Here is a 22,844-nt window from a genome sequence, read left to right as displayed (position 1 = left end):
TGATCGTCAAGGATTTACCCCTGCAGGGTCTTTACCTTACAATATAATGCGACTATATGCAACTGTGGTTATGAATTGGTGCTATATAAATAAAAATGATTTGAGTTAAATTCACAGTGTACATACAGTGCAGTAAAAGAAAAACTGCTACAAAAAATAACAAGCAAAAAGTTCCATCTGGTCATATTTTTAAGTAGTTCAAACATTTAAAAAATAAATCATTAAATAAAAAATAAAATGTATATCCCACTTTACCGGCAATCGTATTTCTTGCAACTGCTTCCACCCTTCCCATGTTGAGGATCTGAAGCAGTGTTTATACTGTCAGAAGAGTTAAGTGTGAAAGTAAAATAAAGCATTCATCTACACAAATGTGGCACAACTTAAACGCTCACAGCGGGAGGGCCCTGGAGAAAAACAGCGCGGTGTGCACACACACACATATACACGCCTACACGTGTCATGCTCTCTCACACACATACTGTACACAGTCTAATTCCTAGGTGTTAACCAGAATGCTTTGATAGATGGAGCTTAAAAGCACATTCGAAACACAAACTGTAACCAAGTGTGTGTCTGGATGAAAGCAGAAAAGAAAGAGGGATTGAAAAGAGGGGCGAGAAGAGGGCACACAGCTGCAGGAGGAGCTCTTTGGACACAGAGTTGTGAAAAGAGAAACGGTCTCGAGGGTCCCGGGGTTGATTTCCTGTGACCTGTGGTGATGAACCGGCGAGTAACCCCTGAGTCTCGCCAGCTACAAAAGGTGCCACTCTGCACTGTGGAGAGTGGCACTTTCAGCAGAGGGGTCCAGGAAGAGATGAGTGATCCTTACTTCAAAAGAATATCACACAAAAGATTAGGGAGTTTTAAAGTGAAAGTTAAAAGAAAAAAAGAGGGAGGTGGGGGGGTTGCCACTCACCAATATATTCAAAGACGAAAACGACGAAGAATGGTGTGACCAGGTCGTTGATGCCTTGCACGTAGCCGCTGGCTGGATGCCGGATGGCCCAGATAAACAGGATCCGCTCAAAAATCTTAAGACATACAAACATACACAGAGACAGAGCACCAATGCCATGAAAAAAGAAGAAAAATATTCAATCCAACTCTAATAACAACATAGTCATAGACATTTTTAACACAATGATTGACAACATTTCAGACATTAAGCTGGTTGGAATTAGAGATTTAAATCATTAAAGTATACATGTCAGAAAGCGAGTGAGGTGTGGAAAAAAGCATAGGAATCATTTCAGGCATGCTAAGCTGGTAAAGAAGAAAAGTTGAGCTCATGTCATGGGAAGCAGGTTTCAACTCTGCCACATTAGCTGATCATCTACTTGGAATATTGTTTAAACCCATCTCTTATAAAACTAAAGGTAGCCTGGGGACTTTTGATCACTTGTAGCATATTTTTTTCCTTTTTTAAGTGGGCTTTGTTTGGTTTCTTTTACAAAAGCATAATCCGGCTGATCTACAGGTGGTCATGCACATACACTCCATTTCAATTATGGATGTAGCATCAAGTTCTGAAAAGTGAACCAGACTCATAAGTGTCAACCTAAATTCTTTCTAATGGCCAGCAAAAGGGGGGTGGGGGGTGACACCTGTGGATGCAGAAAAAAAGTCCAATAGTACAGAAGTCTATGAGAAAACAAACCTTGTGCTCACTTGATTTATGAGTTCAGCTGACACTTTCCTGATGAGTTTATGATCTGGATCATTAGTTTCTAGTCTCATCTGATACAAAACGATGTTCATTTTGTAGCTAATGGTCCAATTCAGAAAAAGACAATAATGCAATGTCTGCTTTAAGATGCATTCAGTTCAATTCAATTTTATTTATATAGCGCCAAATCACAACAACAGTCGCCTCAAGGTGCTTTATATTGCAAGGTAGACCCTACAATAACACATATAGAGAAAAATCCAAACAATCATATGACCTCCTATAAGCAAGCACTTAGGCGACAGTCGGAAGGAAAAACTCCCTTTTAACAGGAGAGAAACCTCCAGCAGAACCAGGCTCAGGGAGGGGCGTTTTACTGTCATCTGTTTTTCAGTCACATCCGCCCCTCCCTCATTCAGGTGCACCAAAAGTCACTCATCCTCAGCTGTCAGCTGCTCAGTTTTTGGCTAAATGTGTTTGGCTTTAGCCCTGAGTTATTATTTTTTTGCAACCTAAGTAGCGAAAGGACAAAAGATGCATCTCATTAACCAAGCTAGTTAGATAGCACTATAGTCAGCTGACACAGTCACATAGTTTAAAGTAGAGCTTGAGCGATACTGAATTTTTGAGGCCGATACCGATAACAATACTTGGAGATTGAAAAATCCAATATTAAAATATATCAGGCATGTTTCTTTTTCTTTGAGACACATGAAATAAAAGATTTCACTAAAATGTGTTATGAGTAGCTGTTTTTTTTTTTACTTATTTATGCTCTACCTGAATCTGCTTAGATCAGCTGGTTATGTTTCTGGCAATTCAAAAACGTGTCGCTAAGAATGAAAACTGCAGAGTGCCCTTTGGTGGACAAACTATGTGACTTCAAAACACATAAAATGGCCATAGGGTGTTTCTACCATCTCTTCTCTACTGCCAATGCCGATACAGCAGCAATTAGCTATTACATAATATCAGCCTGCCAATATTATCTACTGTCCACAGACCAATGAGCCATCACAATGACTGTCTGTTTCTTTGATACAGACTCAGTCTAGGCGCATGCACAAAAAAGACAAAGTAAATGGAAATATTTGAGAAGACGAACCAAGATGTGCACTAATTATGGAAACAGATGAGCAATATCCACAGTTAGTATGAACCATTTCTTTGGCTCTCCATCGTCACTGAGCAACACCTCAGTCTGTAGCTCCTCAGCTGTATTTCTTGTTCTTCAAAAAAAACCAAAAAATCAAAAGCACATCACTTTGAACTTTGTTCTCTGATTCTGGTGTTGGTCTCCACCTTCCTCACTTTGTCTCTGTCTCTTCCTCTTCCCCTTTGAGTCAGTCTCCTCCATCTCCTTCTCTTTCCCTTCTTTTCAACATTTTTTTTTGCAAGGCAAACACTTCCATCTTTGTTATGGGTGGCTGTTTAATACTGTCAGCGCCAGTGAATTAGAAGAGGCTTGATGTTTAGCTTGGTTTTTCTGTTGTGCAAATGGATTTCCCTCCAAAATACGAAGACAGACACACGTTTTTCTTACACCTTGATGTACCGCACCCATCAAGCCCTTATGTTTTGGTGACCATGTCAGGTTTCTGTCACATTCTAAATAACCTCGTACCTCATTGTTTTATGGTATATAACATGGTCATGGTAATGGGTTTTTTGTTTGTGTTTTTACTGGGAAGTGTCTCCACAAAACCCTCGCCTTTTTATTTAAAGTAATTCCATCATTGCTAAGACAGTGGAAGAGAATGGTAAGCTCTCCCTGGCTTTCTCCTCCACACCTCACACCACCTCTTTCCCTATCAAAGCCGCATCCATCAAACACAGGAGAGGTGCTGGTGAGAGCAAGGGGAGTGGGTAATGGGACTTTCTTTTCATGCAGCCTCAAAAGCCGACATGCATATTTCACATTGGCAACCGCTTTGAGTGAACTCATGCACACAAAAACTACCCGGTCCACACCCATTTTACTGCGAGGACAAAGACTCTAAACTCTGTATGTTTGTCAGTGGCATCATTTGGATATGAAAGCGAGAGAAAGCGCAGCTGCAACTGAATATTTTCTTCAGGAGAAGATAAGACTAACTTCATTTGGACAAGTCCAGTTTAACTTCAGATTCTCCTAATAATAGAGGCTATTTTTTTGAGGTCACAAAATCAGCTTTTCTGTCTCCTTTGTCAAAAAACTATTGTTCAATTCCATTAGCTCCAGTCCCCCAAGACCCAGATAAGGATAATCTCCAGAGATAAAAAGGAAATTGTTACAAGAAAGGTGTCAACTCAAGAAAATGTTCATTGATGTCTTGTCCAGATCTTGGGGAAAAAAAGACCTATCCTACATTCAAAACATTAGTCTCTTAAATATCCTACAATAACTATACGAGTCGCTTACATTATACCTATTTGTTATGCAAAGACTAAAATTAAAAAAAGCTTGTGGTATATGGCTCATACTGTGCTGAGTGATAAATCCTGCTCTTTTAGCCTGTAATCACAAATTGTATGCAAAACAACACATTCGCATCTTGTAATTGCTGATTATCAACATCTCCTGAAGACAATATTGTACTCAAAACAAGAAAAACTCCAACGCTTTAGATACCACTTAGGAAATCACTGCAGAATTGCTTCAATATCCCTCTCTCCCTGAAATGGAACAGACTGTTGACTGCCTTCCATCTTGACTAAATCTCCGGAGCCCCAGAGACAAACAAGTGAATGAAATGAAGCAGAGGTGATTTTCAGGTGGCACCGCAGCAAGCATAACCATATAAAAAAAGGGAGGGGGGCCTTGGGAGTCTGTTGCATACCAAAATATATGAGGAGCACACTGCTTGAATATTTCAGTGCATGCTGGTGGCTTTTATTTAGCACGCAAGCGGGGAGAGCTGATGTGTGGGGATGAGAGGGAGGAAAACATGGGATCTGGGAGAGGGGAAATGGAGGTAAAGGGAAAAATACAAACATCAGATGAAGTAATAGTGCATAGTGTAGATAAGATACTTGGTAGAAAACAAGCACCCAGCCTCCTCCTTGTCTGATCTCATTTCCATGCTAAGCTCCCTGCTTACAGCCTCGACATGTATCCTGTACAAAACAGGGGCAATGGGAGGTGGCACTGCCTGGGGCAGCGTGCGTATGTATTCAAGTGTTTGCACATATTATAGGTCTGTGCACTCTTGAATGACAGCAACCCTCGTCATTTTCTTTCACTTACAAGTACAAGAGAAAGTTTGGAATTAACGTAAGTCTTCATGTAAGTCACAGCAGTCTGACTAAACAAAATACACAATCTTATTTTTGCATTAGCAGTCACTTGCAGTGGAGGCCAGATAGGAGCAGCACCTCATGCAAACTCTTTCAGCAGTAAACAAACGCAACAGGTGGATTTTAGAAACGCTTTTTCCTGCAGGAGTGTTTCAGTGCATCCACCTTTCTTTGGATAACTGAGCAGCCTTTTGATTTGACCATTCCAAGATATTACCTTTCTTCTTTTCTAAGTTTAATCTACTTATCTACTAAGTAAAGGCTGAAAAAATTCTGAATTCATTATTCCCCTACTGACTGCAAAGCATCCAGATCTCGAGGCAGCACAGCAGACCCAAACCGTGATGCTCCCTCCACCATGTTTCACTGTGTGGATAAAGTTTTGGTATTGGTGTGAAATGTTTTGACTTATTTCGGTGTTTTGTTTTATTTTTTAACACAACATTGCACATTTTGGCATAAGATCGTTGTTCTACGTCTGTCCTATAGGTATGAAGAAGTTAATTACCTCTCAAAATTTGTTTAGCACCAGACTTCAGATATGTGAAAAAGTGAAAATACATTCTTTGTAAACATTCTGGCATCAGTCACCATGATAATTAAAGCAAAGGTATTTGGCTGAGGTAGAGAAAAATGAGGCATAACCATTGGGGAATTTGGGATTTTAAAGGTTTTACGGACATAAGTAACCATAAGTTGCTAAAGTATATTATTGGCATGATTACTGTTTTTACTACACATATGAATAAAAACTAAACCTTTTCACTGCTCAAACATTTCATCAGCATCTATTTGCCAATCTGTACCAACACTTATAACAGGCAATAAATGAAAATTAGAAATATAATGAAGAGGCATGTGAGACACCCTTTAACCATATGAGTGTTGATGTTGCATAGTTTATCAATCCAGAGGGCACTCTGCAATTTCCCTGTTGGCAACATCCCTGTTAAGAACGCCACAATTATAACAACCAGATGATCCCCGCAAAGTCGGGTAGATCGTAAATTAGGAAATAAGAAACTACTCTTAACAAATGTTAGGAAAATCTGCATATGTTTGTGTCTGAAAGAACAAAAACTTGGCTGAGATATCGGACATTTAAATCAAAATATCAATCCTATCAGTTGGATTGATACAACAAACAAACAAACAAACAAAAAAACACAACCTACACATGACACGATTTCTCTTCTCGTAACCTTGTATTTTATTCTGCTGATAACTGTCCCTTTATGTTCCCTAGCTATAGCAACAGTTGAATTTAGCATGTTACAAAAATATTATGACCTTAGCAGTGTAGTCATATGAGGTGCTGAAATGCAAAAAACAGAGTTTCAAACAATTTAATACATACTAAGACTTATTTTTAACAAAAGTCAAGACGTTACTAGACTCTTTAATGACATGCGGCCAACTTGACTCTTGTGAAACATCAAGTGGTCTTTTGCAAAATAAAAATAAATAAATAATAATAATAAACATTGTGACCCATCATTTCTTTCTTCAAGATCTGTTTTCCTTTGTGCTACTTTTCCATGAACACATTCTTATTGGGTGGGTTTTTGTTTTGTTTTGTTTTGTTTAAGTGGACACATGAACAAAAGTTTTAGTAACTTACAGAGATTTCTGCTTGCATTTTGCTGTTACCTTTGGATTCTTATCCCTCTCTTTAAGATTACAGACTTTGTTTTTGGTTTATTTTCTAAGCTTTAGGACGGAGGTTCTGTTAATTTTTTCTAGTCTGCATTGATTGATTACTCCATGTGTTCAATGAAGATCAAACCACATTTTCACCTAAATGCAGAAATCCCAGTATGTTGTATGGATGTTTGAGTGTGTATGCGTGTGCTTCCTCGCACCTATGTGCAGGTATACACACAAAGCAGCTCGGAGCCCTGGGCATCTCATTAGCCTCCACCTCATTATGGAGTTTTCTATCTGTGTTTTCACTTCCCTGCTTCTCAGGCCAGTGGTTCTACGCATGACAGGCCATCCCTGAAGCACTAGAATAATAAGATAAGCTTAACCCAATATAAATGAATGGAATCAGGTTAATGTCCATGTTAAGCTGCACTGGGATGCTGCACTGATAGTCCCTCAGACCAGTGGAGTAAACTTCTTACAAGAATTTCATAGCTAAAAGAATGTTCACAGCTAAAAGACCACTAACCATACTTACATTATTTCAAGTTATTCTGTAACTTACAATGAGTAGCTAGTTAAGGTTTCAAGCCATAACCTGGCTTACAGTTTCTCACACACCCCCGATCCTACTCTGGCTTTACACTTCATGTTTATTAAAGTGTGACATTCTGAAGGGAGTCAACAAATCAGCTTTTAAATGTCTTCATTGATATAACTATTAAATTACATGTGAATTGACTATTGTCAAGAAAAACCACTGATTTGTGGTTATGATAACTTTGTCACTTTGTGTAACTTATGAGGTTTATCACATTACTTCAGAGCCAACTAAACCATCCACACACATTTAACACAAATTACCTAGTAAATAAAAAAACCTCTATTAATTAAAACTATATTTTTTTAGCTAAAATTCAGTAGTGATTATTATAGGTTCTTAGGAAGCATCTTAAGGTGACTAATGTTGTGATTTGTGGCTATATAAACATAACTGAATTCAACTGAATTGAACTAATAGAGTGTTATGACTTTCACTCCAGTTTGGAAAAGTTTTTTTTATGAACATTACAAAAAGTCCAATACACAGTATACGTAGACTTAAGGTGATACTGATTCATTTTAAGTGGCTAAAGTGGCTGCATTTACCCATCAACAGAGAAACTGAGCAAACCCGAGTGAAATCAGATCGGGTTTATTTTATACGTATGACAAAATATGCAAAAGTGCAGCAGCTCTGTGTGAGAAACAAATGCCTTTAAAGCATTTTTATGCATTTCTACTGATCACTATGAGAATAAAGGTGCTTATGAGTTTTCCTAGCTTTTAACCATATTGTCCAATGTGCACAACTGTGACTAATAGTTCAATGTTTCAAACATAATGCTCAAGATGTTTTGAAGAAAATGACTTCTTATATCGGCCATAACAGAGCACCCAACTGTAATAAAAAATGCTTCAGTAGAACTAACGAAGCACAACAAAAAGATATGAAACTGCCAACCATGCAGAGTGAAAGTTAAAAGGGATCTAATCCCATGCATGTAATTATTAAAATCATGTGTGTTCTTCGCTTGAGCTGCTGTGCATGTGTGTGTGCCCCATGCCAAATCATGCAGTGTGCTTAAGCGAGGGTCTTCCCATTTTACACTCGCAGGCAGATAAAAAAACATTAAGTAAATAAATCAAGATACTGAGACTCGAGTTGAGACGGTATTTTTAATCTAACACTCAACTACTCCTCACAGTTTGTGCCCGGTTTTTTCGACCTATATCGTTTTAATTATTGTCATGTTTTTCCCCTCTTTGTAAGCCATCTCACATGTTCTGTTTTTAAGGTGTCCAACATCATCAGTGCCTCTGAGTCCGGGACCAAATCTGCCTAAAAGCAGAAAAGGGAAAACCCTGCTAGGTGAGGTGGTGTGTGTGCAGCTGGAGGGGTCTCACCTCTTGAACAGAAGCTTGTTGAAAGAGAGGAATAAGAGGATTAGTTCTCGGTATGTCAATGTGAATCTGCAGAGAGAAGGAGAGAAAAAAAAAAGACAAACACTGAAGCAACGGGCAGGTTAGCACAGATTTGGCCATTACAGACAGTGACAGGAACGAAGAGCGAGAGGAACAGTTAGTGGATTGGTGTCCTTGATTGAAGTCGGACTGGGGTTTCAGTTTTCTGAAATGGATAGCAGCTGTGGTCTTGAATGCAGCACCGCTTATGAGTGCCCGTGCATGCTGAGATTCCTCTACGATAATATGTGCTTGCATCAATGTGTGTGTGTGTTTATGCATGTGCAAGACCACATTTACACCATTTCAGAGTGTTTACCCCACAGACGAACGATACGACAGGCGGACAGATTCGTCAGAAGGGAGCCAGGCGGATGCAGGGCGGCAGCTGGAGCCAAGCCAACTGAAATAGCCCGGTCTGTTTGTAAGAGTGCGCGGCTGGTTACGGGACTGGGCATTGTGTCTACATCCAGTCCTGTCCACCTTACCTCTGTCACCTTTGGCTGCAGCACCAAAGATTCAGGACTCATCCTAGGAATGTCTATGTGGATCTGACAGCAACATGGGAGAGAATGTGTTAGACACACACGGACACACACACACAAACACACACAATATAAAAGTCCTCCACATGTACTGCATTTTAAGCTAATAATCTGTTCAGACTTTTTCAGGCGTTATAAAGAAATGACAAAGGACATAAAGTGGAGTTATTACACCCAGTTCTATATTATATGTTGGAATGTATAGGGTAGCTTTGCATGATTACTTATAATCCTTATTCATCTTATAGTGTACCGTGGTGTAGCTCGTCAGTTCATCCACTGTTTTCAACAAGCCATTCTAGCTAGCTTTCCCTTTAAAGCCAATGTTCTTCTGAGTGGCTGCCTCTCACAAACAGAAGGTTTGAGCAAAAGATGGGTGGGGCCTCAGACACCATATAATTTACACATCTTCTGTCTTGATAGCATACATAGTCAAGAGCAGTAATAAATAGAACTTTGACCATTTGGCTCACAGGGATGACTTCCACATATACTGATGTTTCTACATCGAGGAAGTTTTTAGAGGTCTGGCTTGTGTCTTTGTTGGTGCGTTTCCAGAAATACTTAATGTAATAAACAGATTTGCATTAAAAATATCTAATGTGGAGCATGGCCCATCTTAGAAATGGTTAATATCTCGAGTCCATCTGGATCTGAATCCAGATAGACTGGCACATGCATGCGTTCCTCTGCAACAAAGCCACACTACTAACCACAGAGCCACCAAAACTTACTACAAACCAATACTAAATCCTTGTGGATTTAATGACTCAGTTGAAACAAGGTATGGAAGGAATTCTCATCTCTTGTTTGAAGCTTTGGTCATGTTTAATATGAGTGTGCACCATTTTCATAGAATGTATGACAGAAATTAAGCTACAAGTATATTCAAGGCCACTTTAAAGTTCTGGTATTTCCTCGTCCTGCTTCATAGTCATATAAACTGTACTTGTGGTCTCCTTGAGAATATAATAATTCACTATGTAAGTTCCACTAGCACTCAGTTCACTGTTCTAAAATTGTATTTTGACATTTGATATTTTCTAATTGATAAGGCCATCGTAAATGAAAGGTTGGTATTTTCATCCTCTAGTGGTCCAAATATTTTTAATGCACCAGAAATAAACCAACAAAATGCCAGATATCTCCACACAACACTCTTCTCTGGTTGCTTGAAAAATAAAAAATAAAACAAAAAAGACCAAAGCTAGATTTTTTTAGATCACTTTCTCCTGGGGAAGAATGAAACTGCTGCAGTACATCAAAAGGGTTTGCAGTTCAAGCTGGGACATCCGTATGCACACGTATACACACACACACACACACACACACACACACACACACACACACACACACACACACACACACACACACACACACACACACACACACACACACACACACACACACACACAGAGTGTGGGCAAGTTACAAGGAACATAAACAAAAATATAAAAGAGACAGAAAAGAACAACCTCGAAACAGACGGACATTCAGAATGGATGATGGACACGGACACACAAACACAAGGATGACATGTAACAGAAATGAGTCAAGCCCTGTGTGATATTACTTAAAATTAATGACATACTTGAACAGTAGACCCACTTTCTCTTTACAAAATAAACACTACGCAGACTTACTATATTAATAATTACATACCACAGAGTAGAAACTCAGTGAAGCAAATGAACCTCCTAGTGTTCCTTCTTCGTGTGGTTTTGGCAGCGTGATTTGGATCGCCATCACGCTGCAGTATTTCTCATCTTGTCAGCCAGTATTTTGGTAAATTCACAGGCATTGATGGTCCCATCTATAAATGTCATCTCCCTTTTGCACTCAACTACCTCCAAATCATCACACCCCTGCGCTCTCTGTGCTTTACCGTTGGGACTATGCATTCACTGTAGTGGTCCTGCTGAACCCCGCGTGAGCCAAAATAAATTTTCTCTTTGTGCTTCTTTTTTAAAGTCTACGCCTTTTTTTCTTTCTTTTTTTTTTAAAGTTGTTCGAACAGGCTGACATTACAAACTGTCCTTTACACTGTCTGAGCTACCACAGAAACACTCTTTCCATGGACAAACCCTGAGCCAAATCTGAAGTACTTGCTCAAACTTAAGGTCCGAGCCCCTTTGCAGCCATGTATCTAACCCACATTCGGTGCTCAAATTCTGGCCTGCCTACATGCAAATACATCTGCACAGTGATGCGGTGCCCACCTCATAACAGACTGTTGAAAACCTTTAGAAATATTTCAAAGAAAAAATTAAATATGGATAATTAAGTATGATGTCTTTTCCTATGCCCGATACTTTCAGTAGCTGTCTTATTTCTGCAAAGTTTACCGACTGCAGTTTATTGCAGTATTTTGCTACATTAAACACTAACAGCTGGGAAACTTGCAGATGTTTTGTTGAAGCCTTTATGTGGACCAAATTGCATGTAAGACAGACTTTTGGAATATACAACATTACCTGGGATGTTATTTTGTGGATTAAATTAAACCATGTCATTAAACTGCATATGCCTGACCCTTGGTGTGATCCCCATTTCCTGGCGTGAACCTTAGTAAAATTGAGTCTGACACTCGTGCTATACCTTTTGATTACTTCTGCCGCCGTCTCATTTTGACTCATTTATGGTTGGTCACTGATATTCCTGTATCCTTTACATGTGGGAGAATTCTCACAATAAATGCATTTCTAGCTCCTCGGGCAGTTCTTCTCCACGTGGAGCTATGATGCAGAAACGTAGATTCAACATGAAGAAAGTTCTTGATCACTTCAGTTTATTTTAAGTCTTTGCCTTTTTAGCAAAACTGTGATTAACATGGATATTTAATTTTGCTGAACTGAGTTTCTTTCTACTTTGGGGGTCTTTGTTTTCGCTGTATTGTTTTTAAAGTCTTTGTTTTTGACTCTTCATAAGAGGAAATGATCTACTTAAAAAATTCAGTTATTTAGAGATCGCACAGTTTCAAATGATGTCAAATGAACACGTCTGTGCAGCAGAGAATATGCATTCTCATCTCAAACACTGCACTTTACACACTGTGCATATAGCACCACTTTGTTTTCTATTACATACAGTAAGCTACTTTTTATCTCATTTTATTTTACTTCTGTACTTATTTCATCCAGTCTTATTTACAGTAAGCAAAACCGCACAGGGGCGTCTTCCGTTCTGTTGAGTACTGTATGTAAACACACATACAACCACGTAAATATGTATAAACAAAAAAAAAAAATCAGAAAAGAAAGAAAAATACAGAAACCCAATACAAACCCACCATCCTGAGCAACATGAATGCCAAAGGAACATATGTACAAACACACATAATCAGGCACACAGCAAAAATAAATAAATAAACAAACAAACTAGAAATCACTGCAGCACAAGTAGAATCTGGCAGAAAAAGGAGGCTTCAAGACGCAATCCAAACAATCATCAAAACAAAGTATGCCAGATTCCTGGCACGGTGCAAAGGAGATCAATGGGAAATTGGACGGAATGTGAGAAATGTGTGTTTTTGCTATCGACAGTTCACTTTGATGTTCCTTATCGGCTCGAAATGAATGGGAAGTAGTCGAGTGTTAGAACGAGGGGATGGTTGGGGGTGGGGGGGTGAGTAAAAACAGATATTTTCAGAACCAAACAGAATACTGTTAATTTCAGTATCTCTCTGAAGCCGCTCGTCTCTGGTCTGTGACAGACACACACAGACGGACAAACAATCAGACGAGTACATGAGGGACAAGGACGAGAGAACAAAAGAACACAAGCAAGGGGAAAAAAAAGCAATAAAGATCACATTTTTGCCAAATAACTAGTGGCAGTAATCCTGACTGCAGGGCCAAATTCTGTAAAAAGGCACTCTTTACACACACACACACACACACACATATATACACAAACAAACGCTTACACTGTTTGTCCTAAATTCATGCTGAGCTAATACATTAGCAACAGGAGGATGCTCTTGTAATTGGAAAGAGGACTCTTTCTGGAGACTTTCATTCATTCTGTCCCTCAAGTTGCAGGGTTCAGAAAGCTATAGGCATACGAGATGTGCGGGTTTGTGTATATGCATGTACCTGTCTGTATGTGTCTTGATGATGCTCATCATTGCGAGAGTCGTAGTATTGCTGGATGAAGCCGAAATATTCTTGCCTCTTCCTCTGTAGAACACTTTCCCTCCTCTCTGCGTTGGCTGGCAGGTAACCCTGATAGACAGAGAGTGAGAAACAAAGAACATCACCCATTTAAATGTTGATGTAAGTCACACTGTAGATTTGATTTTTCTATTTATCTTCTCAGTTCTTCATGTATTCTTGTTTTTGGAACCAACTCAATTCAGAGTTCAGTTTTGAAGTAAAGTTACAGCTGAAAAAAAATGCTGTATTTTAATTCACTTTCTTGCAGACAGCTCAAAGAGAAGATTGATACTACTTTCATGCCTGTGAATTATTGATGAAGCTGAGGCCTGGAGCTGGTTAGCTTAGCTTGAAAAGAACCTATTTGGCTCATTTTCAACTCCAAACTTTTAACTTTGACTTGACTTGAGTGGCTTTGCATAATTCACACTTCAAGATAATCCCAATTTTTCTTATTCTGTGCTTCGGTTCAGCTACCTTTTAGAGCTGCTCTCGCTTTGAGTCACGTTCTTCTCATTGGCTGTCACTCACAAACAGTAGGTTTGAACAGCAGGTTCTGGGCCTGTTGTACAGCAAGGATAGTCTATGCCTGAGAACATATATTACAGATATCAACTCTTTATTAACGCATAAAGATCCAGGAGTAGAAAAACAACCCACGTGACAGTACGCTTTATTAGGTACACCAGCTCAAATGCTCATTAATATCTAATAAGCTAATTACAAGTAATGCTCTTCTGCCAAGGTATGCAGAGGAGCGTTACTGTTCACAGAACACAATGAAAATTTAAGCAGCAGAAGACCACACTGGATGCCACTGCTGTCAACTGACAACAGGAAACTGAAGCTACCGTCCACACGGCTCAACAAAATTGGACAACAGAAGATTGGAAAAACACTGAGTGGTAAGTTGATACTCTTATTCCCAAAATATTAACAAACAGAGGATTGGATTTAAATGTTAAGGCTGGCCAGAGCTTCACATTTGCCAGATACTCATCTAACTATTACCATGGGCGTGAATTCTACCATTAGCTCAAAATGCTAACTCATTTTGACGCTCACCATGCCTCTTGTAGGATTAGTAGTGAGTAACCAATTCACCTGTCTTTTTCTAATACATGCAAACATGCTTGTCGATTCCACATGGGATTCATTAATTGAGCATATATTCAGGGAGGCCATCTTTCCAGTGTTTAAAAACACACAATGGTTTTAGGTTTCCCATCTCAGCACTATTTGTTTCTGTTAGTACCATTTAATGAGCTTTTATTTTAAAACTTGCTCTCAAAAAAACTTGCTTTGAGTTTTTGAGCCAAGTTCAATCACAACCCAGACTCCACCACCTGGGACTACATGGTTTGTAAATGATACACTTCACTTTGCAAAGAAAACTTTCTGCTTCCTGCCCAAATGCTTTCTGCTTCTTCAGGGAGTTACCTTTAAATGGGTATTTGTGCGCGTGTGGAGGGGGGTGTTTGTCAGACGGCATATGTGAGCATGCATTTGTGAAAGACTGTATCCTGGTTATGTGGTCAGGCTTATGCAATGAGGAGAAAGTCAGCCCTAAAACGAACAAAAAAAAAATACATCTATTAAAAGCGAGAGCTGGGGCTAGGCGTTCTGAAATATTCAGAGAGTTACAATCTTCAAAACTGAACTCAAACATGACTTCAGGCCCTGAAAACTACTCCCCGTGAGAAAAAGCTGGTTCATCTAGCTGTGAAACATTCAAAGGGTCCCTATTTATTTTTAAAATGACATCTATGAATGAACCATTTTTGCCATTTTTCTCTGAAGAGCTTTGATTATGACAACGGACAAAACAACTGCCTGTTATCAACCGCCTGTTAGATGACAACTAAGCAATCTCAGAGACTGAATAACGTCCACCCGCTGCAGGTGAAAGCCCTGTAAGAAATATAATAAATGTGCCTTCAGGTTTTAGATTGTGCTTCTTGTGTTGTGTCTGCCTGTTCTTTCTGTGCCTTTGTGGGTTCATGCAAGCTATGTTAGGTTAACTGGTGATTGACTGTTAGTGTGAATGTGAGCGTGAATGGTTGGTCTGTCTCTATATGTTAGCCCTGTGACAGACTGGTGTACTGTTCGGGCTATGGATGATCTGATATCGTCGTGTTGGTGTTGTTCCCAGACCATCATGAAAATGTTGTTCCAGGTTCAACATTGCAAGTGACCAATCACATTGTTGTGACGTTATTCTTTTGCGCGCCAAGCCATTCGGTGCATTTATGAAATTCCAGTGTTGCAAGGACAATATCAATTCTACTTACCGTTTATTAAACGGTTAGGGTTAGGGTTAGGGTCCGTTGATCGGCGGACAGAGGCGGTTTCTCGCAGCTTAAGTACAGTTTTTTTGTTTTACGGCGGTTTTTCCCGAAGTCACAAAAGTATGACGTCACAACATTCTGATTGGTCACTTGCAATGTTGATCCTGGAACAACATTTAGTATGATGATCTGGGAACAACACCAACACAACGATATCAGATCGTGCTCGGGCTATACTCCGCCTCTACCTCTATGACACCTAGGCTCCAGCCGTACCTTGACCCTGAATTAGACAAACGGTTAAGAAAATGAATGAATGAATGAAATCTTGACTGTAACACAGATGTAGTCACTGCAGTGTTGCCCACCAGTTTTTTCCATGTTCCTATCAGTCTGAATGAGTCTTTGTCAAAGAGCACAACTGGAGGGGACTCAACTCAGCTGATAGCCAGAGGTGATTGTATTTTGGTTATATTCCTATAGAACAAGGAAAGCTGCTCAGTGCAGAAGTAATAATTGAATGTGAATTTCCACCTAAGTAGACAACAACAGATTTATCAGAGTCAATTGTTGAATAATCAGAAACCAATCGTATCTAATTGCCAATTCGACCCCATTCCATCACAGACCCACTCCGTCTTATGGCAACATTTAAGGCAGGATTTAGAGCATGTTGTTATGCTTGACAATCTCATTTTGCAGCAAATAAATACATAAAATGACTGGCCAGGCTGTTAGTACAGTTAAAACTATAATATTTGTCACATAAATAACAAAGGCAATGGTTTCCAGACAGCCATGCTCCTAATAATGCAGAACTTTGTTAGCGTTTAACCATGACAATTATATAAAAATCCTGTTCAGCTACAGACTGAAACTGTTCTTATACCAGACTGTAAACATGTTTATTTCTACTGTAGAGTTGGGCACTCTAACATCAGGTCTGTCGGGGTTGAGCCTCAGTGGGCCACTAGAAGAACTCAAGTTTTCTGTGAGTGATGAGTTTGCTTCTTTGTGACCACTGAGTCAGCATATCTCACTAAAGAAGACCATGATGTGTTACTAAATGATCCTGAAAGCTAGCAAGTGGATTTTTGCCCTTATATTGTTACACTGACATGGCTGCGGCTCAGGTGGTCAAGTGAATGGATGAATGAGTGAATTAGTGACCCTCTGTAAAGCCCTTTGTGGAACAGATAAGGTTAAAAGGTTCCATACGAGTGCGGAGCACTTAGCATTTAAGTACAGACCATATGCTGCTCCCATAGGTCAGGACTAAAACTCCCTACATAAATCTTACAAAGATGTCTTTCCTGTAAATATTTCAGCAAACAGCTGCTCTCGTGCACGGTTTGTCATCACTTCCAATTAAAATGAGCATATTTGGCTGCTGATCACACGCAAGTTAGAGCAACTGTGTCTTGGACTGGCTTTAGTGGAATCCCCATCAAATTAAATTCATCTACCTGCTCCAAGAGAGTCGGAAAATCAGAACAGGCCTTAAAACGCGGATGTTCACTGTGTGTTTGTCATCAATGTGTGTGTCTGTCTGTGATGCTGTTGTCATTTGTTTCAGGTAGCGGGAAGCCATTTTTTGGAAATATGCGGGCAAGCAGACAGAAACGCACACAAACCATCAATTTTGAGCAACTGTCTACAAGACAGTCAATAAGTGTAGTGACAAAAGTTTCTCTTTCATTTGTTTTCTGTTCAATCCTACAAAGACAAGGCCCCAAGAGAAGTCTGCAGAGTCTAGAGGATTGTCTGCAGCACAATAACAACTTTGCCTGCAGAAAGCTGAACACACACACCTGGCAAGCACAAACACTGAGAACAGTTAAACTTAGTTGTAAAATATATTATAGAACAGATATATTATAATGTGTACATATATATGCGCACGCACTCTTAAATCAGAAACATTCTTCTCACGTGTTTCTCGTGACCTGTGACATTTTAAATTCCCTGCAGCAATATAAATCCAGTGAAGTACTGCCCTGCTTCTTACTCATCCACCCGACTGTCAATGCTCAGTCGGTGCTGCCACTCATCCAGACAGTCACATTTGTGCCAACATGACCCCCCCCACCCAACCCAGATCCCTGACAACACACACACATGGTCTCTGCCAATATGTCCATGCGTCACATGTTGAAACTGCTCCACATGCAAACGCACACACTTGTATACACACAAACACAAATCAGTACAGGCCAGCTACAAAGCAATGGGCTCAGACATTAGGTGCGCTCTGCCAAATGAGGGACAGGGTGTGTGTGTGTGTGTGTGCGTGTGTGTTGAAGGTTAATGGACAGCTTAGTGGAGGTCAATCACACTGCAGCTGTATTACTGCTCGATAGGAGAGCAGGACACACACACAGGAGGATTTGACAAATATAGAGGAGACCCAAACACGACCATACACGTCACTGTGATTTCATTTTACAATACAATTACTAATTCACATGACCAGTTAAAAGATATCTGCCATCTGACCTAAATGATAAGCATCTCCGTCTCCAATTACGAAGGCACTGTGCAAAAAAAAAAAAAAAAGCACAGTGCTAACACAAGTGATGGACTAGTGTTTTGTCTACACATAACGTAAAACTTAGCAAACAACCAGCAGCCAGGTCTTATACAGCAGCGGTCCCCAACCCCGTACCGGTCCGTGAGTCATTCGGTACTGGGCCGCGAGGCCGCGAGTTGAGGCTCGGGTGTGAAATTTATGGTTTTTAGGGTCCATCCATTCGCTTCCGCGTATCCGTTTCAGGGTCGTGGGGAGCGCTGGAGCCTATCCCAGCTGTCATAGGGCAAGAGGCAGGGTACACCCTGGACAGGCTGCCAGTCTGTTGCAGGGCTGACACATAGAGATTCACTCCCGCATTCACACCTATGGGCAATTTGGATTAATCAATTAACCTATCCCCACAAGCTGCATGTCTTTGGACGGTGGGAGGAAGCTGGAGTACTCGGAGGGAACACACGCAAACACGGGGAGAACATGCAAACTCCACACAGAAAGACCCCGGCCTGATGGTGGAATTGAACTCAGGACCTTCTTGCTGCGCGGCAGCAGTGCTAACCACCGTGTCACCGTGCTGCCCTTTCAAACTTATTGTTATTTTTTTTAAATTGTTTTTATCGTTACCTCCGTTTCCCTGGGTCTTTTCCTGTGTTATGAATAAATCTTGTATTTATCTATGAAAATATTGTTGGACATAAACTGGTCCGCGGCGCAAAAAAGGTTGAGGACCGCTGTTATAGACTGATGACAATTTTAGTTCAAATTGATATCAATATGTATGGAGAAGAGGTACAATAAGTGCGTTTCTAGAGCCATCTGTCAAACATGGTGGATGTGTGATGGTTTGGGACTGCATTTCAGCCAGTGGTGGTGGGAATCTTATCAAAATTGACAGAATTATGAACATAGGAACATACAGAAAAAACACACAGTGGAACACCATCAGTCATGGATTGGCCTCCCCAGAGCCTGCACCTCGACACTGTTAAAGCAGTGTGGGATCATGTTGACAGAGAACAGAACAAAAGGCAGAAACATCCTTTGAATCTCCTTCAAGAAGCCCGGAGAAAAAGAAAGCTTGTCTGAGAGTTCCGGCTGTGTATTTCCATTTATGTCTGCACAATTAATCACTGCACCAATTTGTAATTTCCCCAAAGTAAAGAAACAAATAAATGACCAAAGCCTTTTGCACCATCCTGTAAATGTAAATGTTTTAGAGTTAGTTGAAGGAAAGGGATGCAGAGAGCACAAGCAGCTCGCCTTCTTTTAGAAAGCAGAAAACTCAAGAGCACTTATGCTCGAATCTGACAAATATTTTATTTAATTTGTGGTCTACTTGTTTTTTTTTCTTGTTTGTTTTTTTCTTTAAAGGAGATTTTAAGAAGACAGACGGGAGACTGACAGCGACGCATAAATGCACGAGAGCTCTACGTGTCCTGCCAGTGGTGCAAAATGTAGCTCCTGCCTCTGTTAATCAGTCTACATAAACCTCATCTCTTCCTCTCTTCATTCTTAATGCATCAATCTACTCTTCCTCCCGTGGATCCTCCACTTCAGTAAACTCTGTCTTCCAAAAAAAAGACCAGGGGAAATATGCTTGGGGAATCCATTTGGGGAATTTAAATAAAATTGTTGGAGGGTTTTTTATACCAAGTCTCCTCTCTAAATTGATTTCTACTTAGAAGGAGCGCATTATTCTAGAAGGAGACCAAAATAAACTGTCCCACTGCAGGCATGGCAGAAGTTGAACAAACAAAACTTTACTTTCTGTGTTTAAATGCTTGTTTTTCTGCATGTCCACATTTTTCTATAAACACAATGTGAGTTTTTCAATGCTTCGTGGCAAGATCTGAGGAATTTGGAAACCTCCAACTGAAAAATCAATGTAATACACTGACTCACTGCCTATCAACTACAGATATCAAACCCTTCAATCATCAGGGATTCAATATTCTACTGATCCAAAATTCTACTGCGTGATATTCATTATTAATTACCTACACCATCCTTTCCTCACATCTCTTTATGAAACTCTCAGTGATGGAAGATTTGCTGTTGGAGGACAAATGCAATTGAGTTTGTCGTGATACTACGCTACGTGAGCACCAATAGTGCATTATAGTGTAATGAGGACAAGTACTGGTGTACATTCCCTGAAAACACAAACGCAGACAGCACAGGTCCTTAGTCAAAAAAACTTTTGCTATATAACAGTTGAGCCACAGCCTGATGTTTTACAGGGCTTGTACTGCAGCTCCAGCAGACATGTGCTCCGCTCTTTTGGTGACAGGAAGTTCTAAACAAGCAACATGGAAGGTAAGACTGATGACAGCCCAGCAGGTTCTGCAAGACTTTGACCTAAAAAAAAAAAAAGTGACAGTATATAGGCTGTGTCACAGTCAGCTGGCATTTAACCACTTATGCCATGTAAACACAAATGCAAAATTTTATGGGTAATTTTAACATCGTCCCATAGATTTTACTTAATTGTTATAGCATGTTATAAAGGAAATTAGTCCCCAAGAACATTGCTGCCACAGATGTAGTACTTCTGCTACTGAACCAGAACCTTTGGAGCCTGATGCCTGTAGACAGAAGAGTCATGAATCCTGTCATTGCTTCATAAAATTGAGATCTTTGGAGTTTAGGGTTTAGATCTTCGAGCCATATCCGAGCAGTTTTTGTAGACCAACTGGGCACATGATCGGTTTGTAACAATGCTTAGGTGGGTCACACGTGACCAAGTACCAGCCACACATATGCCAGGACACAAATGTGTCTACTAGCACCTACTCGGCTCGGTTAGCTTCAGTTTTAGCTGTTTTCCATAACATTTGAGTACCACCTTAACCTGGGTGGGGTTGTTGTAGCAACGTGGCATGAAGGTTCCTTGACATCATTTGTATGTGACACACACACACACACACACAACACAAGCGCCAAGCCACCACGGTATGGTGTTTCACGGCACGAAAACGTCTGCATCACATGGTTGATTTGTATGCATACGTTTTCCTTGTTGCCAGGTTTCTCATGACTTATCCAGCAACGTCACTCCCTGACAAATCAGAAGCATGCAGTCTGTTGATGTCACATTTTTGGCTCGACTCCGCTTGCTAGGAGCCCCAAGTCAAATAGGTACTAAAAAGTCCTGGTACCAGGTACTACCACCTAATGGAAAATCCTAAAAACCGAGTGGAGTTGAGTCGACTCGAGTAGGTGCTAGCGGAAAAGAGGCAAAAGATTTCCTGCATTATAGTAAGATGAGATCAGTGATGTTTAGGGCTGTTCGATATAACGATATATATCAGATGACAATATAAAAACGTCTATCGTTTCATATTACGCTATCTTTTGTTTTGTCGCAAAATAAACTGTTTACGGCAATACTTTTTTCATTGTTTTGATGGTCACTGTAGAATTAATTTGTTAAAGTGCTCTCTTTCTCTTATATTTAAAATAACCACACTACGGACAGACAAGCGACTGTTTTTATGCATTGTCGATAGCAACAACGATCGCGTGGCTCCACCGTCCGCTTGTTTATTTTCCACATGAAACTTTCACAATAAAACTGAAGATCCTGTTGAGATTTTTCAAAATAAAATGAATTACATGAAATAGTATGTGTTTTTACAGAGGAGAGGCCAAAAAGAGCCATCAGCTTCGTCCATCAGTCAGAACACCTGACACCAGGTACATGACGACCAGCTGAAAACACTTCATGCAAGTCGAGATGCCCGAGATTCACAGAATTTACAGAAACTGTAACATTTTTGTGATATATATCGTTGTCGGGATGATAAATGTCTTATATCGGGATATGAAAATTTGGTCATATTGCACAGCCCTAGTGATGTTGACTTCACCCCTCAGTAGTTTTAATATTGTGACCGGATGGTGCAATCCATAACTGGAAAAGACACAACACGGCAGATTAGCAAATAGCACTGCGTTTTATTCTTGACTAATGAGAGCACATCTTTAAAGATTTGGAGCAGAGAACATGCAAAATGCATATTTCAACTCAAATATTAGACATATACAACTCAACATTTTTCATGTCCTGGTCATGGATCTATTAACTAAAAGCAACTCGCTCGTGTCTCATTAGTTAATATTAGCATGGCTCTCACCTTTGAATCAGGCAGAATGGAACAAAATGTTCTAGCGAGCTGAAGTGCCCGTAAGGTTGATCGTACGTTAGCCCCAAATGAAGAAAGGCACTGCTCTCTCCTTCTTTTAGGCGCTATAATTACATGTAGTGTAGTAAAGTTTAACATAACCTCTAAATCTGTCCCCTCTCCTACTGCCTTGATATATCTCATATAACCCTTTAGCCTTATCAATATTTCCACAGCCAGTTAGTTTTCTCCTCTCCCGCCACTTCACATTTAACAGCCACACTCCATTAACAAATGTACATATTGCCACAGGCTGACATTCTTTCACAAAGCAGGAAAGCCATTTAATTTCTTCCTTTCTCCTTCAGGCTCGGACACCAAATGCTCTTTAAACAAATGAAATAAGACGGTATTATTTCTGAAATAATAGGAAGTTTAACTGGATGCCACGGGCAACCTGTGGAGCCTCTTGCAAATAGCAAAGGGAGGTAGAGGGAGCTATCCAGTGAGGCTAGAAATTGGCCCTCTCTTTTGTAGCCTGGTTTCAAGATTTTGTTTGCCTGATTCTTCATTTCCACTGCGGTTAATAACAGGGAAGACAGTTATGGACGAT

General features: G+C 40.1%; 1 protein-coding gene across 2 annotated transcripts in view; it reads right to left on the bottom strand.

The window, feature by feature from the left end:
- Nucleotides 1–22,844, bottom strand: part of tbc1d22a (TBC1 domain family, member 22a) — a 161,479-nt gene that overhangs the window by 93,709 nt on the left and 44,926 nt on the right. Inside the window, exons 7-9 of one of the 2 annotated variants that reach the window (XM_063501346.1) lie at nt 13,233–13,361; nt 9,082–9,144; nt 920–1,034 (exon numbers count right to left, since the gene is read on the bottom strand). In XM_063501346.1, the coding sequence (XP_063357416.1) occupies nt 920–1,034; nt 9,082–9,144; nt 13,233–13,361 (307 nt within the window). Of the gene's footprint in view, nt 1–919; nt 1,035–8,536; nt 8,603–9,081; nt 9,145–13,232; nt 13,362–22,844 lie in introns of both variants that reach the window. The other variant, XM_063501345.1, reaches the window with a different exon arrangement.

The sequence above is a fragment of the Pelmatolapia mariae genome, linkage group LG17, assembly GCF_036321145.2.
Source record: "Pelmatolapia mariae isolate MD_Pm_ZW linkage group LG17, Pm_UMD_F_2, whole genome shotgun sequence".
NCBI classification, from domain to species: domain Eukaryota; kingdom Metazoa; phylum Chordata; class Actinopteri; order Cichliformes; family Cichlidae; genus Pelmatolapia; species Pelmatolapia mariae.
The sequence above is the reverse complement of the archived record's forward strand: the minus strand, read 5'-3'. Positions and strand labels throughout refer to the sequence as shown.